General features: G+C 42.1%; 2 protein-coding genes and 1 long non-coding RNA gene across 3 annotated transcripts in view; 2 read left to right on the top strand and 1 right to left on the bottom strand.

Moving 5' to 3' along the window:
- Positions 1-32: 32 nt before the first annotated feature.
- Positions 33-18896, bottom strand: LOC110527751. Its single transcript, XR_002474163.2, has 3 exons — positions 18619-18896; positions 18031-18283; positions 33-752 (listed from the first exon to the last, which is right to left on the bottom strand). It is a non-coding gene; the product is annotated as an uncharacterized LOC110527751 (long non-coding RNA).
- On the top strand, positions 3130-5390 carry LOC110527750 (adenosine receptor A1). The gene is made up of 2 exons (XM_021609248.2): positions 3130-3528; positions 3705-5390. Exons 1-2 carry the CDS (start codon positions 3197-3199, stop codon positions 4351-4353), a joined length of 981 nt encoding a protein of 326 aa, XP_021464923.1. The 5' UTR covers positions 3130-3196; the 3' UTR covers positions 4354-5390.
- The window catches only part of LOC110527748 (tubby-related protein 1), a 21020-nt gene continuing 12094 nt past the window's right edge, over positions 18721-27646 (top strand). The window contains exons 1-2 of the mRNA XM_036983244.1: positions 18721-18782; positions 18893-18956. The gene's annotated coding sequence lies outside the window, so the exon portion shown is untranslated. The remainder of the gene's footprint in view (positions 18783-18892; positions 18957-27646) is intronic.

Raw genomic sequence — 27646 nt, 5'->3', positions numbered from 1 at the left:
AAAATAATGATGCATTAATCAAGAACCATAAATCAAAGTTAGATTTTTACAGAAGACACAGCAATGATAAAGAGAAAGGCGTAGTGATAAATACAAAACAGTCTACAAATACAGATTATTAAAACATATTTACAGTGACAACATAAAGGGAAACTTCAGGATTTTGGCCATGAGGCCATTTATCTACATCCCCAGAGTCAGATGAACTCATGGATACCATTTTTGTGTCTGTGTCTAGTATGAAGGATGTTAGAGGTAGTTTTGCAAGACCAATGCTAACTAGCATTAGCAAAATAGCTGAAATCAATGGGTATCTGTTAGCATGCTAGCGCTAATAACTAACTACCAATCACCATCTTTCCCTCTACCCTGTTTTCCTCTTAGAGATCGTTTGATGGTCAGACTAAGCTGCCCTCATCCCCAGCTAGCCTGGCAACCAATTGGTTTGAATTCAAACAGGTACCTTGGTCTGCTCCTTCAATTTGGACCTTAACCTCCCACACAACTCGCTGACTTCAGCTAGAATGTTTCTGTTAAAACCAGGGAATGTAGTGAACGCTTTGCATGGTTTAACAGCTCTGCCTCCCTAACAACCTCCACAAGGGCTAGAATGTCCTTGGTCTGGCGAGCAGCATGATGGATGCCACTAGACTTTGACACCTCCAACTCAGCATATGCGGTGTCCATCAAGTTCTTGATGACACCAGTAGACTTCCTAATCCTGTCTGCTCAGTCATGTTCGGACCCAGGCCCTGAAAGATAAAGCAAAGGGTTCATCAGTAGTAGGCATAACTGACTCATGACATGTGTTAGGCCTAATGATTAACATTGTGATTAACTACATATACTGATATGTATCTTGTATACTGTGACGTACCGGGTTGGGAATTCCACAAGGTTTTGCTGTCCCTCTCTCACTATCTAACACCTCACACTACTGTCCAATCCACAACCCCATGTAGTAATCTAATCGGTCTATAAGGCCCCTCCTGCTTGTGCAGGTGTAAGGTAAAGTTGCCTCTAGATGCTGACCTTGGGCAAATTTGGCTTTTCTCCCATTAATGGTTAAGGTTAGGTTTAGGGGAGGGGAGGCAGAGTTTATAGCTGTACCTCGGGGAAACTTCCCCCTGGAGTGCCTGTGCAGTGGCTCCTTGGTTCTACTCCAAGTGGACATTTGTGATGCAAAACCACATCATTCCCATATGTCCTCTGGCAATAAAGTTCCCTTTTATGAGAGCTGCTCTCTTCTACACTGATATCAAATGACAAAACCAACATAAATAATGAAATACACAACATTGGATTTGGACTGACAAGGTGTAATACAGTCGTGTGCTACTTTTCTTGTGTTGTTCTAGAATCATTGTGTAGATTATAGCTGTAATATTTTTTAAATTACTGTTGAAAAGTCCCAAATTGAACAGATGCACTTTGCAGTGTCTTCTGTTCTGTTCCTCAACAGCATGCAACTTACCACCTTCAGACTATGCTGTGTGGGCATCTCGGTAGACAACTTGTTCTGACCTGGGTTTGGGGGACACAACTTTTTTAGAGCCCTTTGGGTCTTTGAAGGTGTAGGCTCTCGGTCCCGTTTGTCAGCCGTTGAAGTTTTTGCTCCGACATTGGGACTTGTTTCTTTCTCTGCTTCTTTCCAACTTTTAAAAATAGCAAAATCCTCTTCTACTCTACCAACCAAGCCAAGGCACTTCTAATCAATTCTCATCGATCGTCCTGGAACCGAGGCAATGTTAATCCTAATTACATCAGTCAATCGTTCAAAATGCACTAATTTGCTGCCTATGTCGGATCAAATACTTTCTTGGTGTTTGCTAAGGCGCCTTTTATGCGCACATTTTCATGTCAAAGATGGCGAGAATCGTGCACAGACATGCTAAGTAGTTACACGGACCTGCTTCCTTGACAATTTCTGCTAGTAGTAATGTTGTTTGCCTACATAGAACAGATCCCCCGATACCGTTTTCAGAGGCAGCAGCTATTCTTCCTGGGATGCACAACAACAACAAAAACATGACAAGTAGCTAAACACGGATACACTGATAGAGGACAGTCACACAAATGTAAATACAACGATATACTTTTGTCAATATGACTTAACCTGTTGATCCTACTTGAGACGCAGACGTCTCAAGTAGGCACCTGGAAATGCAAATGCGCTACGCTAAATGCTAAATGTACTCGTTAACCATGGTAATTGACCATCCAATGTTATACGTAGGAGTTTAGCTTCCTCAACAGGCTCGATGGTCACACCCTTTAAACTCCAGCTGGGGTTTAGGTCTCAGAGAATGTAGTGAAACGGCGTTCTGGTACTACGTCATGTGGTTCATTGGTCTGATTGGTGGAAGGTTGATCCAATTGCCTGCGAAATAATTTAGCGCAGCGGTCTAAGGCATTGCATTGCAGTGCTAGAGGTGTCACTCCAGACCTGGGTTTGATCCCGGGCGTGTATCACAACCGGCTGTGTATCACAACCGGCTGTGATCATGAGTCATATAGTGCGCCACACAATTGGACCAGCGTTGTCCGGGTTAGGGGAGGGTTTGGTCAGGGTTTTGTATATAATAATTTGTTCTTAACTGACTTGCCTAGTTAAGGTAAGGGTTAAGGTTAGGTAAGGGTTAGGGTAAGGGTTAGGGTTTAGGGTATGTACGTCCCAAGGATTCCAGATATTCAGAATGACAAGACTGTATTCGTGCAGCGAACCATATATGGAAGCTCGGGAGATCAGGCCGATTTGCGAGGCTATTAATATTTAGCTCTGGTCGCATTGTGGTTTTCACATTTCCTGTGACTCGTGCCATTTTGTGTAGGGTTAAATTTAAAGGATGTTCAAAAATGCCCTTGCTTCTGAAACAATGACATACTACAAACATTATGACACGGGATATCTAAAATGTTACTCTATTTCCTGCATAGTTGAAACAATTACCATGTATTGTCAATGGGCTATAATGTTTGCTCGGCAGGTGTATGAATGTTGTGATATATTTGTTTTGATGTATTTGTGCTTTCAGATCCTTATATCAACAGCGCCGAACAATTGCAAAGGGGCGTAGCATTTTCATGAATTTTTTCAGTGAGCAAGAAAACTTCCTCAAAAGCCTGCTGGTCATAGAGGAACTATTCACAATAAAGCATACTCAGTCATAGAGTAAACTTCCATTGGACAGCTGACATGATGTCTGGAGGAGAGGTGGTCTACACAGTGCTGGAGGTGCTGATCGCCATTGCCTGCTGCCTGGGAAATGTGCTGGTTATCTGGGCAGTGTGGTCAAGCAGTGCTCTGCGGCAGCCCATCTTCTGCTTTATGGTTTCTCTGGCTGTGGCTGACTTCCTCGTAGGGTCTGTGGCCATGCCACTGGCTGTACTGGTGGATGGACGGGTGCAGACCTCGTTCAATGTCTGTCTCTTCATTAGCTGTGTGGTCATCATGTTGACAGTGGCCTCAGTCTTGTCACTGCTAGCCATTGCTGTGGACCGATACCTACGCGTCTTCATCCCTCTCAGGTGAGCTGTTAAGGTGACATTTCAGGACGTTTACAGTTGGACATATTATTCTCCTAGCTGTGTCCCATGTTAACCACATTCTAAGAAAGGAAATCATGCTTGGGTGGAATCAGATTCCTTGTTTCCTTTTGCAAAGCAATTCATTAAAACATCTCAACATTTTTCTGCTTCAACAGCTACAAGAGGACGGTAACAGAGAGAAGATCTTGGGTGGTAGTAGCAACATGTTGGTTTGTTGCTTTCATATTGAGCTTCCCTCCCATGTTTGGATGGTACAATCGTGAAACGTTGTCTCACTCAGAGAACTCGACCGCAATCCTCTGCCATTTCCTGGCTGTGATCCCCATGTCATACATTGTTTACTTCAATTTCTTCCTCTGCATCCTCACCCCGTTAATTGTCATGGCTGTCCTGTACATCTACATTTTCTGTACCATCTGGAGGAACCTGAGGGAGAAAGCAGGGCACGGGGCCCAGTCCCACACCTACTTCAGGAAGGAGAGGAGCCTGGCCCAATCCCTGGCTCTGGTCCTGGTGCTGTTCGCCTTCTGCTGGCTCCCCCTGCACATTATGAACTGTGCTGCCTACTTTGGCAGCCCGTCAGACATACCCCACACCGCCTTCTATGTGGGCATCCTCCTTTCCCATGCCAATTCAGCGGTCAACCCAGTCGTCTATGCCTTCAAGATCCGCAGGATCCAGGGCGCGTACCTGAGGATCTGGAGGAGGTTCTTGGTGTGTCGCGATGACAACCAGGGCTCTCAGAGCAATCGTTCCACTGAGCACAATATCAGCAGCAACCCTAACAATGTGAGCAAGGGATAGTCAACGATGCGCTAAACGCTAATCCCACAGATTTATTCTCTGATACTTTGAAAAAGACAATCCCAGGGATGCAGATGTGGTCTACATCATTAATATCCTAACGAGCATGATCTTATCATCAAAACCATACTCACATTATATTTGGATTCTCTACTAAAAACCTTAGCTGACAAAATGGTTATTTTTAAGTTTTCACTTCCGTTTTCATTGATTTGATCAAAAATTAAACAGCCGACCACATGTTGGATTTGTCTCGTTTCCATGCTTTGAATGGCACAAGCTGTCTGCGATGGATGGGAGAGTTACTACAATCCATGCTCAATTTTCATGTTTTAAATCAGACCTCCTGAAAAGGTAGAAATACAAGAAAGGGATCAATAAATATGCGTGAGTTTGTCTGATTTGGAAACAGATAATACCAAACAAACGGGCTGCTCCATCTTGTGTCGATAGGTAGCCTATATTCTTTGTCAGTGCAAGACAGAGAGGGGACTTCACGACAGTGAAATTTGTGTGTGCAGTGCCACGGAAATTCAGCAGTTTGTTGATTTGTTGATACATTTAAACAGTATATGACAAGTCATCATGTACTATCATCACCCTCTGTTTGTAACAGACCGGTAGAAAATGAATGGCAGCGGACGGGGTTAAGCTAGCAATGTTAACTTCTATGCCTTTCCCTAACCCTTACCTTAACATCACAAAATGATGCTTCACCTTAATGGCGAAACCGCCATGTCCGTTTGCGATATTACTCAAATAAAAAACATAAGCTGGCGCACACCCTGAGAAAATTATTTTATGTAGAGGTGTTGAAAAAACTATAAACTAAAACGGTAAATAAACTGTAAGCTATAAAAACAAAGAGAGTCGCACACTCTATATATAAACTCCCGGTAATTTATTGGGTAAATCATCCAACGTTACGGAATCACTACCCTGAAGAAGGCACAGTGGATGCCGAAACATTCATGATTTACCCAATACATTACTGGGAGTTTATGTATAGAGTGTGCGACTCTCTTTATTTTATATATATATATATATATATATATATATTTATAGCTTATCGCTTGCTATATTACAACAACAAAAAGGTTACTTCAAACATTTTTTTTTCTTCCTCTGACATCATTGCACGCGCGATAGAACATCAGCGTACGTACTGCATGTTTTTTACCACGATGCTGGACGCTCCTCTCTGTTTCCCCCCAACAAAACAAAAACAATAACACACATGCAGATTCCAGCTTTAATTAACCGTAGCCCTTTCCTACAGTCAAATGACCTAGTGGCCTCATGGGTGGAATGTTATTTCTATTTTTTCATTAATAAACATGATTCTTTTTGATAATCTGATGTTTCTATGTCAAACAGTTTTGCTATATTTCAGTCTTCTATAATGTATATAAAGTGTAATATTGGGATGCAAACTCAAAAATGGAATACATTTCAACTCTATATCTGACATGGTACAGATGTTTTGTTTTTTTAACCATGTCTGTGAGGTGTTTATTATTGTTCCAAAGTAGATTTGTTTAAGACTACCAAGAAACACTCTGTGTGAACCTGATTTAGCCCACGGCAGTAAAAAGTGAAAGGGATAGTTCACCCAAATGAAAAAAAATCATATATTGGTTTTCTTTACCCGGTAAACATTCTATGTACAAGAAATGACAGCAATCCGTTTTTGTGTTTGTTAGGTGTTAAGCCTGTGTCGAAATGTTTTCAAAACTGTAACGTTTACACTAATTCTGATCATTACATCGTGGAATGTACATTATATCCAGGGGATCCCCATTGATTTTGTTAGTCATTCTCACTCAGATATCATATTAACATGGCATAAGTCATTACAAAATAAAGAACATATGTAGAGTTGCATAAAATGTGTTTTAAAACTGCACACGTCTTTCCTCCCGTGGCAAAATGGGTAGAATTTCAGAAAATTATAGGCATTTTAATGTTATAGATTTAGCCGGTGGTAACTTGAGGAATAGACACCGCCTGGAATGCGGTTTTAACCAATCACCATTCAGGATTAGACCCACCCGTTGTCCAGTATAACTGTTATAGGTCCGTATTTTTAGCATTGTTCAACGGTGTTGGCATTACACAGCAAATTGCATGTCTTGTGAATGAAACTGAAGGAGAGGATGAAAAGCTTGCAAGTTTCATTTCAATGTTGCATTTCCTGGGTCTAAATGCCAGTTCCTCAAAATGTATTGTATCAAATAGTTTGTCTATTTCTTATAATTGTTACCTTCTATACAGGGGTATCCCAGGATTTGGAGATAAGATGTACTATCTTACAGTTATCCAATAAAGAAACCCTTCTCGAATGAACTTTTTTTTATGATTATGGTTATTTTTAACACAACCATTTACACTTCAACTTTTCACATAAGTTTGTGCTTAACGTTAAGAGTGTGTAGACCTACGGTATACATATAGCTCTGACATTCTTCGATATCATATATTTTCAGAGATTAAGAAATCCAATCTAAAGTAGCATTTTTATTTCAAAAGGGTTGGTAAAAATACATATTATTACATTGTATGTATTATACAAATGTTGTAATGACAATATTTTGTCTTGATTAACGTCCATTGGCACGCCACACATCCCTATCTCCGGGCATTATTCCCCTGGTTTTGTGTAAGCACACTAGATGGCAGTGGGATATGTATTTTATTATTGCGATATGGCATATTGCAATAGATGAACGAACGCATTGTGTTCCTGCCATAATGACAACATGGCCGGGTATTCTGTATCAGAACTCAACTGATCTTCCTGGCAGTTGTTTCTCTTTTCTTTAAAGAGAAGTAGCTACATGCTTTTAGTTTGGTTAAAATTCAAACTAGGTCATACTGTAACTGGTCAAGTCATCGGTGTGGTAAATTTAGATGTAGTTGTCCCCCATGATGAAATCGGGCTTTATAACTAGGGCTTTCCAACTTATGTCTATAAAGGGGGTTGGAACCTTGTGACACAGGGCTGACAAAGGGGCACTTTAACAAGCCTTTATTCACATAAAATATCTGATTGGTTGAATTCTCCGTGTGGTCTATCTTAAAAGGGCACTTCATTTAGTATAACGGGCTTTTGAAATTCAATATTGGTGCACATTTTCTACTTAGAATATCAAAGAGACGCAAAAAGGCACTCTTTTTGTGGAAGGACCCTAATACCCTCTCAGCAACTTTTGAATTGACTGGCAGTAAATTTATAAACCTTTATCATGTGTGGTTACTGACCACAAAATATATCTTATTTTACCTTTATTTATTTAGGCAAGTCAGTTAAGAACAAATTCTTATTTTCAATGACGGCCTAGGAACAGTGGGTTAACTGCCTAGTTCAGGGGCAGAACGACAGATTTGTACCTTGTCAGCTCAGGGATTCAAACTTGCAACCTTTTGGTTACTAGTCCAAAGCTTTAAACACTAGGCTACCCTGCCGCCCCTTATAGCCCTATAGCATGTATAGTTACTGACAACAACAAAAAATATCTTCAGAATTGAAATTAGGAGTAATCAGATGTATGTAAATGCCCTAAAAAGTCAGATTAAAAGACTAGATGCAAGTTTAATAGCTACATTTAACCTTTATTAATTAATACAACCTTGAATAATGTTACCATAAAACATATCACAAGCCTATACGCATTTATTTAGGGCTTGATTTGGTTCTGGAGAACCAACCCTTTATTGTTTAGATTTTGTAACACTGATGCATTCTCTGTTGAGTGCTTTTCATATCCTTTCATTTTTGAGAAGCTCTGAATCCTGAACCTACAAGAAGGTCTCTGGAGTCCTGCTGCTCCTTGGCCACCAAGTGGCGCTGGAGAGGCTATAAACCCATTTGTGCTCCAGCTGTTGCTTTATCATAGTGAGATTGCATCCAACACATTGAGAAATTCAGAGAGCAGTGGACTTCCTCGTTGCTGCAGACTGTCATTGTGCCTCTCAAGGAAGGCAATAGACTGTATAGTTATCACCTGAATAGGATTAAATCCCTCCCACAAACTATACAACCTACTACCTCACCTCGCCAGGACACATTCACCTGAAAGACTGATGGATGAAGGGGGAATGTCATTCAGACACACTCAAACAGATACAGCGAGAGGCGACAACACAAACACTCTCACCCTAAAGTACACTTTCATTCAAACACAACAGGCCCCAATAACCCAAATAAAGCATTGGGTGGTCTAACAAAGGAAATGTTACCCGTTCTCATTTTGTCCTGCAACAGTCTGTGAATGGGTGTAAATGGAGGTGATATGCTATAATGGGGAAACTTTCCCACAGAGCAGAGACAGGCTGCAGGCAGGTGTCTAGGCTGGGAAGATGGGTGTGACGGTGAGGGGAGAACGGTCACTCTTCAGGGTTATTGACGATCAGTCTGTCTCCTTAGGAAAGACAGTAGATTGTATAGTTATCTCAGAGGGAGGACATATACCCCACAACTATTCAATCTACTACCTCAGCCTCAAGGACAGGTGCTTAGTCTGGTGTCGACCCAGAGATGAGTTTTAGCAGTTCTTACTAGGGAACTGTGGGAAAAAGAGACAGATAGAGAAAGAGAGCATTTTGTATGGTTAGTGGTTGATCATTACCGTACATAAACACATACGCACACCCTTGCACATTTGCACTCGTACAAAAGCTCAAAACACATAGACACACACACACACACACACACACACAAACACACAAACACACTACAGGACAGTGCATGAAGCCAACTTGAATTAAAATCAGGCATTAACAGAAACCCTGCACATATCCAGTTTATTAAAATGACATCCCTCGCAATGGACTGAAGAGGAGGTAGCCTGGTAACAATTTTATAGGGAATTACCTCCAAGGAGCAATTTCCTCTCTGGTTCTGGCTCTGCTGTTTAATCCTGGGCCTGGTTCAAATTCGCCACTACAGAACGAAGCTGTGAAAGCTCGACTGCTTTGCTTCGTGTGAACTGTGCTACTAAACTGCGTCAGTTCACAACATCCAGAGGAATCATCCGTTCGTATTATGGCATTGACAGGTGTGTCTGTGCCACTATAACAGTTATATGGACAGAAGGCGTGTCATGTGATCGCAACGGAATCGCATAAGATAGCTTTTGCCAAAAGATTAACGAAATAAAGACGAAACGATGCAGGCGCTAAGGAAAGTGTGCTAATTTCGGCAAGCCTAAAGCGTAACTCACTGGCATCCAGAGAGGTTGGCATGTAATAAAGGAGAGCCGCGCCAGGAATTAGTGCCCATTTTTTCGAGTAACTTGGCTCTTTCCAGCCCTACAACCCCACGGAAGCTTGCTGTTTAATTGGTAGCTTATTTAAACATGGCTTCCCCCGGTTGCCTCCCCCTAGCCTGCACAGAGCAGTGTGGATAGCCTGCAAGAAATGCAAAGGAAGGAAGGAAGGGGAAAGGATGAAAACAAAATGGCAGCGATTCGGCCATTTTAGGGAGTTGCTTGGCATTCTTAAGTGACAACATCTGTGGGGCAGAAACCTGTGAAACTCTCTCACTGCTTCTTTTAATCCATCGTATTGGATCCCAGATGGATTTTTCTGTTTGTTTTATCCGGATAAAAGGTGGCACTGTTATGCCCATCTGAGTGGATAAGATAAATGACTTTTACTACTTTCCAGCTTCCTTAATTTTAAAGAGATGAAGGTGAATGAAAACCGATAAAATTCCATCGTTTTTTATGCTGACATGGTATTTGGTAGTGAACTATGTGTACCTAGTCTCAGTCCCACCCTAATACAATATTGTTGTTTTTATCAGTGTGAAAGCCATTCAGTTCTTTGAAAAAAGAGCTCAGTGTTAACTGTGCCAACTAGAGTTTGAAGTACCAGCTGGGCAGTGCAGCCAAGCCCCCCAGGGCAATGCTTTGGCTGGGTGGGTTGGGCCGGCTCAGGCAGTGTTATGGGAGACGATGGTCAAACCATGCAGAGGCCCCGCCGCTTTGCATAAATTAGCATGTAAACCATAGCCTCTGAAAGGCACCAGGGCAGTTCATTAACATTCTGAATTCCTCTTTGGCGTAATTAAGGCAGACAGTGATTGAAATGTTTTGGCAGGCCGCGAGGCTGTTTGTAGGAGTGTCAGGGCCTGCTCAGTGGGGCCGAATGAGAAGGTAGTGGGGCAGGGAGGGAGTGGAGGCCTTAATTGAGATGTTGAATTAATTAGACTCCGAATGGCATCAGCCTCCCTTGACTGGCCACTGTACACAGATGAGACAGACTGAGGGGGACACTGATTTCTATCGACAAAAAAATAAGTTCATGGCAACGGTTGAAAGCTTAGAGCTGAGTCCTAACTTGATTTCTGAATGTGTTATAAAGTTTGTTAGTTTGAGTTACTTTGATCTTGAAGTTGAGATTCAGCTTTTTGAGAAAGAGAGATTCACTCAGGAACTTTTTCTATGAGGTCCATACACAGCATTATACATGGACACACTAGGACAGAGTGATAATGCAGTATAAGAATAGTTATAGACACACATAAGGACTCCTAAAAACACATCATTCCATATACCATTACTCCTAATGCATTATGAGTATAATCATTGCCAGTCACTTTTTCCTCAAGGGCCACATAGCATTGTAATGGCCATCAGTTTGATGCATTTCAAACGTTTTTGTCAATGAGCATACTTATAAGCCACGAAAAGTCATCTTTGATTGCTTTAGGTAAAGTGATGAAAAGCCTATGGCTGACACATATTATACACCATAGGTTGTTGCTATACAATTACAAAGTGCCCAGCAAATTGACCAGGGTTGATTTTTCAGTGTAACATTTCTAGTGTTGATTAAGGACTACAATTATCTGAACACTCAGTGGTGTAAACCCCAGTGTTGGTGTGAATAACCAGAGTTGCTGCGTCGACTGCTGTTCACGAGGTGAGACAGCTCACACAGCTTCTGGACTGAGAGAGAGAGAGAAAAAGGTGCCATAAGAGAAGACTATAAAAATCCTGAAAGATTACAAAGTCTTACTCCAAGGGGAACTGTGCAAGAAGGAGTACTTCATCCGAGAGGTCACCAGTGTGAAAAAAAAAAAGAAGAATCACTTGAAGCCACTTAGGTTAGGAAAATGTATGAGAAGTAGAAATGAAAATAAGACAAAGTACAGACTTGAAAGCACATTTGAAAACATGCATCTTGGATATGTGTACAGGATATTGTGTTAGCCTCTTTCTCTGGCTTGACCCCATCAAAAGTATCCATTTTGAATCTGCAGATGTGAAGCAGTCCAAAGTGGATATTTCAGATCACTCAGCTGATGATTCAGATGTTCATGACACCTCTGCCCTTTCTGACTCTTCGATGGATTCAACTCCCAAGAGAGGCCCAGTGAAACAGAAGAGATCTGCTCCGAAACACTCACATAGAGTGCACAAACAGATTGGAAGGAAGCCACACTCAAAGATGCCCAATTAGATTCAAGTGGCAAATAAGTGAGATTTGAATGAATAGCACAACATCATTGATAACAAATACACATTCATTACAACTTGTGTCAGTGGATTGTCTGTTATTCCTGAATGTTAATTTAACCACATTTAATGTGCCTCCCGCCTTTGAGACTGTTGGACTGGACCGGACCACGATTGCCCGTACAGCTCCAGTTGCCGAGCTGCATCTGGCAGCGCCAGACATTCGTAGCCCTTTCCTGCAGTCAAATGACCTAGTGGCTTCATGGGTGGAATGTTATTCATATTTTTCATAATTTCCTATTTAATTACCATTATTGTTTTTTAAACAGCCCAAAATCCAGTGTTTCTATGTCAAACAGTTTTGCTTCAGTCTTCTGGGATATATATAAAGTGTAATATTGGGATGCAAACTCCAAAATGTAATACATTTTAGCTCTATATCTGAAATGGTACAGGGGTCTTCTTTTTTTAAGCCCAGAACCATGTGTGTGAGGTGTATACTTCTATTTCAAAGTAGATTTGTTTAAGACTACCAAGAAACACTGTTTGACCAATAGTTAGCCCACTGCAGTAAAAGCATTGAAGGATTTAGGCCCCTAGAAGTTGCAGAGAGGGTAGAGAAGCTGTCCTCTTTTGTGGAGAGATGCCGCTCTGCCATGACCATGAATGATGAAAATAAGATCTCACACATGAAAGTGGACAGAGAGCTGTTGCCCATTGCTGGTACTAAGTAAGAAGTTACTCCGCTTGATATTGCTGCTCTTCTTTGTTATGAAATGGTGGTCCTCTGTTACTCAGCTGGTAGAGCATGGCGCTAGCAACACTAAGGTTGTGGGTTTGACTCCCAATTCTGAAGCACTACATTGCTGTGCATTATAATTGATTAAGATTACACCTATAATGCATTAGGAGTATTGGTATATGGAATTATGCGTTTAATATGAGTCTTGATCTGTGTCTACAGCTATGCTTATAATGCATTATTACTCTATCGTAGTGCATTATGAGTACATATCATGCTGTATAATGCATTATGCAAATTAAGCTTCATAGAAAGTGTTACCATTTAGGTAATATCCAGACCGTGTACACTTACTTAGATGTCTTAATAAAGTCAAATAAGAAATGCATTTTGATATGCATTTGGATTTTGTTGGGGTAACTCCAAATGGTTGTTTATGAATAACAAACAAAACAGCACGCTAACCTAAAATAAGATGGCTGCCAATTTCAAAACATTTCATGGTAAAATAGCTTAACACATTAGTAACGCTTGATCCGAAATAAACGTTGCAATAATCGCTTGTATCGTTTTAGTACCAGGTTTAGTACCAAGAAGCTATAGAACCTTTCCCACACCATTTTCTTTCTGTATGAAACTCACCATCCTGCTTGAAATGCTTGTAGGCGGCGACTAGCCACTCAACAGTGCCTCATGATAATGATGGGCCTCATAGGTCTGTGAGAGATTTGTTGTCATGCCTGAAGATTCGATGCGTGACAACAGGGGATGGGAGGTGACTGAGAATCCAGATTATGTTCAATGATTGAGTGTATTAACTGGATCCCTGGATCCCTGAGTCCTAATGGCAGAAACACAGATCTGCAGGCTTGGTAAATATATAGTAAAATCCATATTTGTACACATAATATATAGCCTACCAAAACAAGCACGTTCCAACAACAGAAATGACAGACAAAACTCACAAAAACTCAATGTTCAAGTCAGCTATAAACCTGTATTCTTATTATCAAGTGTTCAAATCCCAGACTGCTCACTCACTGACTATGTTGCACAAAAGAAAATGGCTGCCGCGGTAAGCGAGAGGAGCTGTGTTCCTGTCACACTTGCTGCACACTTTCCCTGGGAAAGACGTCATCAGAATGCTCTGTCTGTGCGTCGCCTTATAGAAAGTCGCTCTTCTCATCTTTGTGAGGACGAGTAAAACAGCCGTCACAAAAAAAAAGCTAACTTGGTTAGCATGTTCCATACTGTGTAATTTGTTGGATAACGAATTGCTCGCGATTAATATTTTGCCCCGGGCGCAATACGAAAAATATCTATCATGAGTGGTGGTCCATGGCGAAACACTGGGCACGACCGAGAGGGTAGAGACTGGGGAAGAATCTTGCATGCTCCTCTCTTCAATATCCGGGTGCCATGAAATGGGCATTGTCTGTGTGCCAAGCTGAATCTCAATGAACCAAAAAGCGGGTGATGTAGTGGAGGGAGCATGGCAATGCTCGCCACTGAGGGGGGAGGGGAATATTGGCATCGAAGTAATGGGAGTCTGCCATGGGAGTCTGTATTTGACAATACAGTAGCTACTATGGCATTGCTTACAATTGGACCAGACTTACACCATCGCAACAACGGCTAGATACAGAACTCAAGTTTTCAATTCGGAGAAATGTCCAGATACAGGTCTAATGCCAATGCAGTAAAATACTTAGAGTGTTTGTGTGCTGCTCCAGCTAATGAAGATGATCATCTCACTAGGTTTGGGGTGGCAGGGTAGCCTAGTGGTTAGTAACCGAAAGGTTGCAAGTTCAAATCCCTGAGCTGACAAGGTACAAATCTGTCGTTCTGCCCCTGAACCCACTGTTCCTAGGCCGTCATTGAAAATAATAATTTGTTCTTAACTGACTTGCCTAGTTAAAAAAATGTTGCTTTTTTTTAAAGTGACATGTCCTGTATATTTTTCCTCTCTCTGCGTTTGCCAGGAATTTACATTGATCTTCCTATCTTTTTTTCCCCCGTTCACAATTAGAAACGTTTTTGATCGCCTGCCACTTCAGTATGGTAATTATTGAAAAGGAAGTGGCTATTATCAGGTTGAGCTCGCCCATTTGCAAGCAACTGACCATTTTAATATTTAATTTTATTTAGAACAATACGCTATTCAGTATCTGTGTCAACACATATCCAATCAATTATGAACAATGCTTTCAAGCCAGAAATCACTGGTGATAAAACATTTGCTTTTCACATATATTCAAAATAGACTTAGCAGAGATCAGTTGATCAAATCCCCAGTAGACAAATAGCTGATCCCAGAGTTGATCTGTCAAACACGCTTTCAATAAAAATCAGTCCGCATTGTTAAGTTAATGTACTGTTGGGAGTCAATCAGCATTTGTCTTCCAGTCTTAACTATAATATATAAACAATATAACATATATGCCATTAACTATGTATGTACAACGAAAAAAGATTACCATAGTGTTCTGTACTCTACGCTGGACCAGGTGGGATCCTTCTTCTCCTAGCCAAGTAGTCCAAGTTCACCGTCTTCCTCGTGTTCATGTCCCAACCCTCCAGACTACCTTTTCTGCTAACACCCGAATCAGGCTCCACACGTCCCCCCCCCCCCCCCCCCCCCCCCTCAAAGTTCAATTTCCTATTGAGCCTACTGTAGGAGAGTTGTAAAGTCCTCCACTATAGATAGAAGCATGCTATATGTTTAACACATGGGCTAAAGCAAGTCAACTTTTCTGTATTACAGTAGCCTACTTCTGTTCTCTATATTGACTGAGAGAGAAACGATTCATAATGTCAAATCGGCTCGACCGGGGGAGAACGCCCTGGTTGCAAAAATAGCGGGCCCCAAACAGGAAGTATGTCTGGCGTTGACCTTGTTTGACTCCATCATGTGGTCTCTGGAGGCCTCAGCGTAGCATAGCCATCCCTCTGTTTGTGATAACATGCAGCACCTAACTGCACTCAACCACGAGACATGCCTAGATGGCTGTTTAATATTTAATAGCGGCATGTTTCACTTTGTTCAATACTCATCCCCATAGTTACAAAGAAAACAAATCATTGTATTTTATACAGGCCCATATCATTTATTCATATTGATATCAAATGTGACAATTGAGGTCTTCTTCTGAATTCAAGTTACCAAGCTTGTTAGTACAACACCAATTATTTCTTTTTCAGAATCATGTCACATTGTCTACTATTTCAAAAGAACAATAAAATATGTTCACCTAAATCTAAAACTGTTCCCTCTATTTTGTAGAAGTTGCATACGTCAAAGAGTTAAAACGAAACATTCAATATTGTTACTTTTTTTCCTTCTCAGTGGCCTTCAAGTGTTATCAAATTGGAGTGTTTGAGTATGCTTATAGTTCCTGATAAAGGCAAACAGACTTTGTTCCTGGTAACCAACACGTCCGTGTAACCGGGGGGAGGGGGAGGGGGGGGGGTGAGACACACAAATAGCAGGGGATATGAATGGCCTGGCTTCCAAAAAAACATATCATCAAGTAACATGACAAGTTCATCTGAGGAAAGCAGAACGGATGGGGGAGGAGGGAAATCAGCTCATTTTCTGTCTCTTCCCCGCCTTCCCTGCCCCCCACCCCCACCCATTTTCTATTTTCCTCTATTACTGTAGCTTTGACTTTCTGTATGCCATGCTCTCTTTCACACGCACACATACACAAACGCACTCGCAGACTAAGCAGATAACAGACTGTAGGTAACATACAAAAACTAGAGAAACATTTTGTAGGTACAGTAGAACTTGGCTACTTGAGCAATTGAATGCTGTGCATTTTAGTAGACCTACATGTACTGACACAATGTCAAGATTTTTGACGCTCCTTTACTGAAAGTAGATCTACTGTAAATAAATACGAGCCACTTCAACATAAATCCATACTTTTTATTTTATTTTAAAGTCGTCCCCATTAATGTGATAATTCTGCAGGATCTAACAAAAACGACATGCCAACAATAACAACTTAAACCTCAATTGTTAGTGCAGAAAGGCTGAAAAAGCATTCCAACGTGCTCCATCCGAAATTGAGAGCCGACAATACAAGCTCCTTCACGTATAGAACAATGCTTGCATCAGAATGATCTGGTTCATACTGGTTTCTGCACAGGTCTAGAGGAAACAGCAGTAACTTGACTGTTTAGCGACCAAATTAGTAGATAGCAATTGTTCCAACAGTTCTTTTTTTTTTTAGCTCAATTAACGTTGTCATTTAGTTTGACATCTCTGTTTCACCTTTTAACACATTCATTGCGAGAGCCATTGTGAAACAAAGCCTCCGGGGCCCTTCTAACTGATTACCTTTTTAGATTATGTGACTGTATTATGACTTGAACTGTCATAATAATTCACGCAAAAACCTCTGAGGCGAGATCAGGGTCTCCGCGTTGAAAAGAAATCAAATCACCCAAAACATCAGCATGGAAGTGTTTTGTGTGCGGAGATACTGCAAATATGTTACGGACACATTGGAAGACACTTTGAATGCTAGTATATAATCAAAAGAACAAAATATATATATATATATATATATTCATATTGTGGCTGCTAATACTAGAGTCAAAGGATTTTAAAAATGGGAAAACTTCTTGAGTTCATTATGTTCACTCGAGCTGCTCTTCTTTTCTGGGGTCCTTCATCTTTTGGTCATACCTATTGTATATGCCAGTGTTTCCTCCACTATGGACAATGTAGGAGACTGGATGTGGATTGTTCACTATGTTTAAAAAACCTTATGGAATTGAATCCTGCGCGAAAGATAAAACGCAGTGTAAATATTGCAGATGGCATTTTGTCTCGAAATATTTCCCTTTGAAACCTTTGAGAGGTAGCACTGGTGCCGTTTTGTTTCTTTTTAGGGCTTTGGGGATAGGATTTATGGCATAGTAGTGTGATTAAGCTCTCTTTGCCTCATAACGATGCATTAAATGTTATTGTTCACACACAACAAAAGGAAACAACCAAAAAGGTACTTCAAAGGCCAGACCCGACCACGAGACCACTAAGAGGCCTATTTATTTTTCTTTGGTGACTGTTGTATTTAAAACCTTCTACACAAACAACGCTGCCCAAAATAACGCATCTTGTCCTGGGCGCTGTCTTATGCTCTATTGTACCCCGAAGTGAATAGCTATCACTATATCAACCTTCAATGGGGTTTACAAAATGCACAATATGCTCATGGTCGAACTAATTCTCTCTACTTCTTCATACGAAAATCAGCATAATTTCTACCATACAGTAATGGTGGCGAGGATTTCGACATTGCGGCGGGGGCGAGGCAGACACGTGTACAGGAGGAAGATGATGGTGAAAAATAGGAAAAGTGCAAAGGATAAAATATAAACGATACGAGTAAAGGAGAGGTAGATCAAAAAACGAAAAGTTACAGGGCCCTGGCATAGAAGCAGTATCAAAAATGGAAATACCTGGAAGTAGATTTTGTAAAGGACAGAGCAGGGATCTCCGCAGAGATGACCCGAAGTGAACAGGCCATGGTGGTGGTGAAAAAAGGGCGGGGAAGAAAAGAGAGGAGAGCGCATTTCCACGTCCCTCTCTTTCGTCTGCAAGATGAGGGAAAGGCTGAGCAGCGTGCTGGCGAGCAACCCCACTCGAACAAGGGCTGGGGCTTGAGAGCAGTCTCGGCCGTGCCCTCCTCTCTCCCTGCCCACTTTGGCCCAGCTGCCAAGAGGCAGAAACAGGGAGAGGAAGAGAGGAAGAAAGAAGGAGAGAGAGAGAGAGAAAGCATGAGGTCACAACAGCCTGCTCGAACAGATGACTTTCGAAAAAGAAAAATCTTATTTTGGGTTCGAACCGCAAGTAGTTTCATAGCGGAAATTGAGATCTTAAACTTTGAAATCCTCTCTAAAAGAATGGCTGTAAAGAACAACAAAACAAAAGACACCCCACATGGCCCTTAAACCCATCATAAATTAATCTCACAGTAACACATTGAGGCAGAGAGAGCAGGGAAAAACACACGAGCGCAGAGAGAGGTACCAGAATGAAATACTTACATCGGTTCTTGTACCTATGGCAAAAAGTGTTGCCAGACTTATGACATCAAAACAACTCAATCCCGTAGATTTCTGAAGCATTTGGGGGGGAAGAAAGAACGAGTTAAAGACTTCTCTCAGAGCGTGCAGTGAAGCCTTTTGTCAGCAGTTGGCATCAGTCCCAGGTAGTACATGCCTCACGGTTCCCATTTTCAGTAGTCATTACAGACGTCTTTAGCTGTTCTGCACCTGCCTGTGTTTTTTGTTTTGATTTGAACCGTTTTCACGCTTTCAGATAAGATGGTAAAATTGCCCCGGTCGCAATGAGATGAAAGAAAAGAAAAGAAAGAAAACAACCTGTGAGTAAAAAAAGTGTCCTTTTTTGTCAACGTTACAGATGGGCGTTTCTGTATGTGTACGTTAAATGTGGTTTGCAGGAATGATACCCCAGCAACAAGCTGTGCTGTGGAAAAGCCAAACAGAGGGTGAGGAAAGGGTCAACTTCTGGAAACAGACGGTAGTAGTAAGATAAACCCGAATGACAGAGTTCCGCAGGACTCTGTGCCAAAATAAGTTAAAGTCACCAAAATAATCCAGAGTCACTGTGCCAAAAAGTGTATTTCACCCCCTTCCGCCTCCGTCTGTCCACCAGAGAGAGAGAGAGAGAGAGAGAGACATAGACACGTATGTCACATAGACAAGTGCTGCAGTCAAAAACTGTCATCATCATCTTTTCTCAGGCATAATCCCGGGCAGCTCTCTCTGTGACGTCATCTATTCTTTTGTTATTTTCTAATTTATTTCTGTCCTTCAAATGTACCTTGCATTTCAACCTTCATGCACACTCCTCCCCCAAAAAAATTCTGATTCCTTATATGAATTCCCCTTTTAATAAACACTAACAATTATCAACAAAGAAATAAGCTTGCCAATATTTCAGAAACGAGCGCAGACAAGAACTGGAGAATAGAGGAGCTGCGCATGCAAATTCCCTTTACAAATATTTCTCTGTGTCTCTCTCTTCCTGCTCGCGAGCAGTGAGCTTGTAAAAGTTTCAGCTGCAACAGCTTGGGCCAGCCTCCATTGGCAGCCGTTCAAAAGAGTGCTGCTTGTTTCTAAAGCACTGTGCTGGGGACACACGTCTCTGTAAGGCAGCACAAGCTGGCTCTCTCTGCTCTCGCTCTCACACTCTTCCCTCATGTGGGAAAGCTTCGGGGGTAGTGCCCACTCCCAGGCACCCCTCTCATGGCAGTGCCAGCTTAGGCAGTACACAGTAACCAGGCACCTTTTTCTGGTTTTGAGGATCAAAATCTTTCTAAGACTGAACCACACGATCACATGCTCTACAGTAACAGTTTCTGTACAGTAGGATTGTGTGTTGTGCTGTGCTCTCTCATTTGGGTATGTACGCCCAGGAGAGAGTGAGAACGAGGAAATTCTGGCTGTTCTCTAATGCAGCGCTACTTCCTGGATCCCTTGTCCTCCATTTCAGATGGGTGTCAGACAGACAGGCAAGCAAGGCAGGCAGGCAGGCAGACAGGGAAAGCAGACAGGGCAGGCAGACAGTACAGGATATCACAAGGTTCATGGCTGTTTGCTCTAGAGGTCATAGCAGGTTCTGAACGCATTGCCCTAATTACTGCACAGTACTGATAGCACTAACTCCGGACTGGGATAGGCCTAGGATCCTCTGCCAAAATAGTTTCTTCCTTTCATGTGAAGGTTTTGAGTTATACAATTTCTGCTGATTTTAATATAATAATCAAAAAATATGATTATATTTTTCAATCCACTCTTTTTAGAAATGCATTACAACTATTTTAAATGTGATTGATCTTAAAAGGTGGAACAAAAATATCCACTCGATATAGTCTTTCATTGTTGTAAAACAGGTCATGTAGCTTGATGGTTAACTTGAGAAAAGAGTACAAACGACCACCCAAACCTACGCCACACAATGCTTCTGTGACACCGAGGCCTTCAGGTGCTGTGACACCCCTATCATGACAGTCTGTTTGCACAACTGTTCCTCTCCCACAGTCAGCGTCAGACCAGGACAGGTGAGATGTCACCCCGCTGCGGGGAAAGGCCACGTTCGAGAGCGTCAAAACCGTGATGCATCGTGGGTAAATTGTGACTTGACCAATCGCTCAACAAATAATACGAGTTAATAGTAGTAGTAGTTACAGTGGGCATCGTAAGTATTTATCCCCCCTTGTTGAGTTACAAAGTGGGATTGAAATAGATTTAACAGTGATTCTTTTTGTAATTGATCTACGCAAAATACTCTATAATGTCAGCGAAAAGAAAATTTTACTTATTAATACAAATTAAATAACTAAAATATAGTTGTTGCACAAGTATTCACTCCCTTCGTTTAGACAAGCCTAAATTAGGCTTAACAAATGACATATGGTACATGGTAATAGGGGTTGACAAAGATGTTTGAATGCCTACCCCTTCTGTCCGCTATACATACAACATATTTAAGGTCCCTCAGTCAAGTATTGAATTTCAAGCACAGATTCAACGACAAAGAGCAGGGAGATTTTCGAAAGCCTCATAAAGAAGGGCAGTGATTGGTAGATGGGTAACAATAAACAAATCAGACATTGAGTATCTCTTTAAGCATGGTCAAGTTAATAATTATGCTGTGGATGATGTATTAAACCACCCAGACACATCAAAGATAGTCATCCTTCTGAACTGAGCTGCAGGACAGGAAGGAAACTGCTCAGGGAAGTCACCATGAGTTCAATGGCTGTGATGAGAGAAAACAGAGGACAGATCCACAACATTGTAGTGACTCCACAATAATGACCCAAATAACAGAGTGAAAAGAAGAATAAAATATACAGAATAAAAATATTCCAAAACATGCAACAAGGCACTAAAGTAGTACTGCAAAACAACACGGCAAAGCAACACACTTTTTGGCCTAAATGCAAAGTCTTGTCTTTGGGGCAAATCCAACACAACACATGACTGAGTAACTGCCTCCTTATTTTCAAGCATTGTGGTGGCTGCATCATGGTATGGGTATGCTTGACATCGGCAAAGACGGGAGTTTTTCAGGATAAAAAGAAACGGGATGGAGCTAAGCACAGGCAAAATACTAAAGAAAAACCTGGTTCAGTCTGCTTTACACCAGACACTGTGAGAGGAATTCCCCTTTCAGCAGAACAATAACCTAAAACACAAGGCCAAATCCACACAGGAGTTGCTCACCAAGAAGACAGTGAATGTTCCTGAGTGGCCGAGTTACAGTTTTGACTTAAATCTGCTTGAAAATATATTGCAAGACTTGCTGATCATGATCACCAGCACCTTGACAGAGCTTGACAAATTTTTAAAAGAATAACAGGCAAATATTGAACAATCAAGGTGTGCAGAGCTCTTAGAGAATTACCCAAGAAGCCTCACAGCTGTAATCACTGCCAAAGGTCTTTCTATCTGATGAAGGTAAATAGTGTTTTATTTTTCTTTAAATCTTTAAATATATAGCATTTTTCTTCCACTTTGCCATTACAGATTATTATGTATACATCGTTGACGAAAATGACAATTAAATCCATTTTAATCCCACTTTGTAACACAATAACATGTGAAGAAATCCAAGGGGGTTACTTACACTTATGAGGCACTGTATGTATGATGCAATATGATTTGTAGATCAGTCAGCCTCGACTCGCCTTTAAAGTTGGCTGCAATGTGGAAGGCGCCCATTGTTTGTCTTTGCCTGGCTCGCTCCGGGCTACTCTTCATTCCAGAAAGGTGTTTCCTCCACTCTACCCTTATTCACTACCCTTAAAATATCTGATCAGACTGGATATCTTAAAGCAACATGGCGGAAACTAGGTGGTGGAGCTATTTCTTACACCTACCCAGTTGTCTCAGATTCACGAAAGGGAGCGAAGGAGGACACAGGGCAGGGAACATCTTGGAAAGAAACACAGCCTGGCGGGTTCTGCAAACAGCCTCAACCCTCGCCCAGTTATCAGGAAACACGTTGACCCTTCACACAGCTAGTTATCTGGCCAATGGAAAGTCAGATGTGTTTCAAATCTCTATGTAGCCTAGTGTTGTTGCAAGAGGAAGGAAGGGACAGCAATTACATACTGTACGCTGTTTGTGTACAGTTTGTAAGAGTGTGCCGGATACGTATATTCAATAAATAGAAACACAATCTATTCACCTCTATTCATCTGTCACGGAACAAACCTTTGTAAGTCTGAAACAATTCCTAATTGCAACTTTTAAAATGTATTGTGATGTTATTTGAAAACAAAAAGTGTAGACTCTCCCGTGAAATATTATCTTACGAGCCCTTTCCCAGTTCAAAATGAAGAAACATAGCAAAAAATGTATTAAAAAGAACAAAATAGTAACAATAACGAGGCTATATAGAAGGAGTACCGGTACTGAGACAATGTGCTAGGAGTACGAGGCAGGGCAGGGGATTGAGGTAATATGTACAAGTAGGTAGGGTAAAAGTCACAAGACAATCATGACAGATAATAAACAGAGTAACAGCAGCGTGCGTGAAGAGTGTGAAAGAGTGTTAAAGTGTGTCTATGTTTGAGTGTGTGTGTGTGTGTGGGTGTCGTCAATATGCATGTGTGCGTTTTGTGTGTCTGAGCGTATATGTGTGTGTTGAAGTGTCAGTGTACTATGTGTGAGTTTGTGAGTCCAGTGAGTGTGCATAGAGCCTGTGCAATCAGTGCAACACAAAAAATGTGGGTCAATGCAAACAGCCATTTGATTAACTGTTCAACAGTCTTATGGTTTTGGGGTAGAAGCTGTTCAGGAGCCTTTTGGTCCCAGACTTGGTGCTCTGGTATCGCTTGCTGTTCGGTAGCAGTGAGAATAGTCTAGTCTATGACTTGGGAGGCTGGAGTCTTTGAAATGTTTTAGGGCCTTCCTCTGACACCACCTGGTATAGAGATCCTGGATGGCAGGAAGCTTGGCCTCAGTGATGTACTGGGCCATACGCACTACCCTCTGCAGCACCAAGCAGTTGCCATACCAAGCGGTGATGCAGCCAGTTAAGATGCCCACAATGGTGCTGCTGTAGAACCTTTTGAGGAACGGAGGGCCCATGACAAATCTTTTCGGTCTCTTTACGTTGGTGTTCGTGTGTTTGGACCATTATAGGTCCTTCGTGACGTGGACACGGAGGAACTTGAAGCTCTCGACATGCTCCACTTCTGCCCCATTGATGTGAAGGGAGGCGTGCTCGGCCCTCTATTTTCTTTAGTCCATGATCTTTGTCCTTTGCTGACGTTGAGCGAGAGGTTTTTGTACTGGCACCACATGGCCAGGTTTCTGACCTCCTCCTTGTAGGCTGTCTCATTGTCGTCCGTAAACAGGCCTTCCACCGTTGTGGCGTTGGCGAACTTAATGAGTATTGGAGTTGTGCGCATTAACACAGTCGTGGGTGAACAGCGAGTACAGGAGGGGACTAAGCACGCACCCCTGAAGCGCCCCTGTGTTGAGGGTCAGTGTGGCGGATGTGTTGTTACCTACTGTCACCACCTGGGGGCAGTCTGTCAGGAAGTCCAGGATCCAGGAGGTGCTTAATCGCAGGGTCTTTATCTTAATGATGAGCTTGTAGGGCACTATGGTGTTGAACGCTGAGCTGTAGTCAATGAACAGCATTTTCACGTAGGTTTTCCTTTTGTACAGATGGGAAAGGGCAGTGTGGAGTGCAATAGAGATTGCGTCATCTGTGGATCTGTTGGGGCGGTATGCAAATTGGAGTGGGTCCAGAGTGTCTGGGATGATGGTGTTGATGTGAGTCATGACCAGCCTTTCAAAGCATTTATTGGCTACAGATGTGAGTGCTACGGGGCATAATAATTTAGATAGCTTACCTTGGCGTTCTTGGGCAGAGGGACTATGGTGGTCTGCTTGAAACATGTAGATATGACAGATTGGGTCACGGAGAGGTTGAAAATGTCAGTGAAGACACTTTCCAGGTGGTTAGGGCATACTCTGAGTACATGTCTTGGTAATCTGTCTGTTAACCTGGTTAATGGTCAGACTCGCATCGGCTACGGAGAGCGTGATCACACAGTAGTCCAGACAAGCTATTGCTTGCCTCGAAGCGAGCACAAAAAGGCATTTCGCTCGTCTGGCAGGCTCGCGTCACTGGGCAGCTCGCGGCAGGTTTATCTTTGTAGTCCGTGATAGTTTGCAAACCCTGCCACTTCCGACGAGATTCAGAGCTGGTGTAGTAGGATTTGATATTAGTCCTGTATTGACCCTTTGCCTGTTTGATGGTTCGTCGAAGGGCATAGCGGGATTTCGTATAAGCGTCTGGATTAGTTTTCCAATCCTTGAAAGCGGCATCTCTAACATTTAGCTCAGAGCGGATGTTGCTTGTAATCCATGGCTTCTGGTTGGGATGTGTACCTACAGTCACTGTGGGGACGATGTCGTCAATGCACTTATTAATGAAGTCGGTGACTGATGTGGTAAACTCCTTAATGCCATCGGATGAATCCCGGAACATATTCCATTCTGTGCTAGTGAAACAATCCTGTAGCTTAGCATCAGCTTCATCAGACCACTTCTGTATTGAGCGCCTCACTGGTACTTCCTGTTTGAGTTTTTGCTTGTAAGCAAGAATCAGGAGGATAGAGTTCTGGTTATATTTGCCGAATGGAGAGCTAGGGAGAGCTTTGTACACATCTTTGTGTGTGGAGTCCAATCAAAGCTCAAGTAATGTCACTCTACCTCAAACATATCTGACTGTCAAAAAAGTGTTTAAATTGCATACTTTGTACATTGCAAATTAGTCCTGATTATCTGATAATCCCTTGCAAACCACACTATTTCCAGGTAGTAGGTGATGCTCTATGCTTTACGACTGTGATACTTAACGACTGTACTGTATGTGAATATACAGTGCAGTGCAGTGTCTATGTGTGTGTGTGAGCATGCATGATTGCCTGTGTGTGTGTGTGTGTGTGTAGTTGACCATGAACTTAATGGTCTCTGTGGCGCCAAGACTCACACTCTCCACTGGGACCCTCTATTAGCTGCAGGCTGCAGGGCGCACACACACACACACACACAACCCCTGGCCACTGGTGATGAAATCATCCTCTGGCTGAGCACATACTTAAGTGTGCCCTCCCTCTTCGAGGAATCCTGGCTTTCCTCTCTCTTCTCTTTTTACTTTGACAAAGTATTTTTCAGGCAAGGTTTTAGCCGTTTAAGGCAATAGCTTGTTTTTCTTGGAAAAAGAAAGTTTTACTGTGTGCATTGGAAACACTAGAGGCTGAAGAGAAGGCTCTTGATTAGTTCTTTATTAGGTTTGACACAGCACTGGATCGGCCTGCTCTACTAACCTTTTCCTCATTTCCCCATTTGTCTGTTGTCTGTTTGCTGTGTGGAGTATCACATGATAGCGCCTGAGGGAGGTCCAACGGAGAGGCGCGAGGCCGTTGTTACTGAGAACTATGGAAATGTGACTCGCAGGAAAATGTGACTTCCTGGAGTTGAGTTTAACCCTTTTTTATTGCGATTACTAGATGTCTCGGCTGAAAAAGATGCCATAGTTTATTTCAAACAATTACAAAAATATTCACCTTATCTGATTGAACATCGAAAAAGTGTGTGGGGGGAGGGGGGCCTTGCACCCCTACCCGGATCGTTCACTCAACAATCAAGAATGTGTACGTTTACTTCCCTCTCATTGGCTGTGCTTCGCGGCGCACTGTCTGTAAACAGAGTGCAGAGAGGAGAAGTGCATCTCAGGTCATAACGACCACACCTCTCCTCATGGACAGACTCATGTTGGCATGGATCTTTCTTCCTCTAATGGACTCACACAGCCATGACCCCAACTGGCTGAGTACATACTATGTTTTATGCTAGTAAATATGCTAGATGTACCGCCAACCATGGCTGGCATATATTCTCCACGGATGTGGCAGCTTGCTCCGAAATTATACACTACTGCTGATTTCCAAACAGCTTACACCCATCCAATCGTTTCAGAGCTACAGGAGTGGCTATAGAGGGGTAGGGAGGTCTCGTGGTTGATTTGGAACCTAGTGTATGAGAAATGCTCCAAGCACAACGATCGTAGATCAGAGAGTCTTGTTGTGTATCATTATTCTATTATAGTGCCCTGAGAGCCTGGTTCTTATGTTTGTAGAACGTCATGTTGTTTATAGTGAACCTTAAAGAGACCTCCTGCCATTGTCCCTGTCTCTAACCCTTTTCGAAGCAGCAGCTCCCTCGGGGCCTGGTTAATTTAGCCCACATTTTCCTGTTTCGTCTTCATTGTTTGCCCTTCCTGAGCTACGGCATTTCTCTCTCTGTGTACCATTTAACAGGCTTTACAGTGCACCGGGTTCAGTGTCCTCAACTACGCTGACTGCTGGGTCAGCAGTAAAGTGGCAAAATGAAATATTTTGACACTTCAGACCTGGAACTTGAGCTCGAGGTCACTGCCGCCACCTCTGGAGTGGGTGTATTACCACTAGCTGGCTTCAAACCAAATCAAATGTTATTTGTCACATGCTTCGTAAACAACAGGTGTAGATTAACAGTGACATGCTTACTCAACAGACATTCCCAACAACGCAGAGGAGAAAGAAAATACAGAAATAATAGAAAAGTAAAACACGTAATAATAAATACACAATGAGTAACGATATCTTGGCTATATACACGGGGTACCAGTACCGAGTCAATGTGCAGGGGTATGAGGTAATGGAGGGTAGATATGTACATATAACTAGGAATAAAGTGATAGATAATAAACAGTAGCAGAAGTGTGTGTGATGAGTCAAATATTTTGTGCAAAAAGGGTAAATGAAGAACGTTAACCAAATAGCTACCCAGACTATTTAACTAATTATTTAGCAGTGTTATGGCTTTGGGGTAGACACTGTTCATGGTCCTCTTGGTTCCAGACTTGGTGCATCGGTACCACTTGCCGTGCGGTAGCAGAGTCTATGACATTCTATGACTTGGGTGGCTGGAGTCTTTGACAATTTGTAGGGCCTTCGTCTGACACCACAGTGGAACTTAA

The sequence above is a fragment of the Oncorhynchus mykiss genome, chromosome 7 (genome assembly GCF_013265735.2).
Source record: "Oncorhynchus mykiss isolate Arlee chromosome 7, USDA_OmykA_1.1, whole genome shotgun sequence".
Lineage (NCBI taxonomy): Eukaryota > Metazoa > Chordata > Actinopteri > Salmoniformes > Salmonidae > Oncorhynchus > Oncorhynchus mykiss.
Note: the sequence above shows the minus strand (reverse complement) of the source record. Positions and strands in the feature narration are given on the sequence as shown.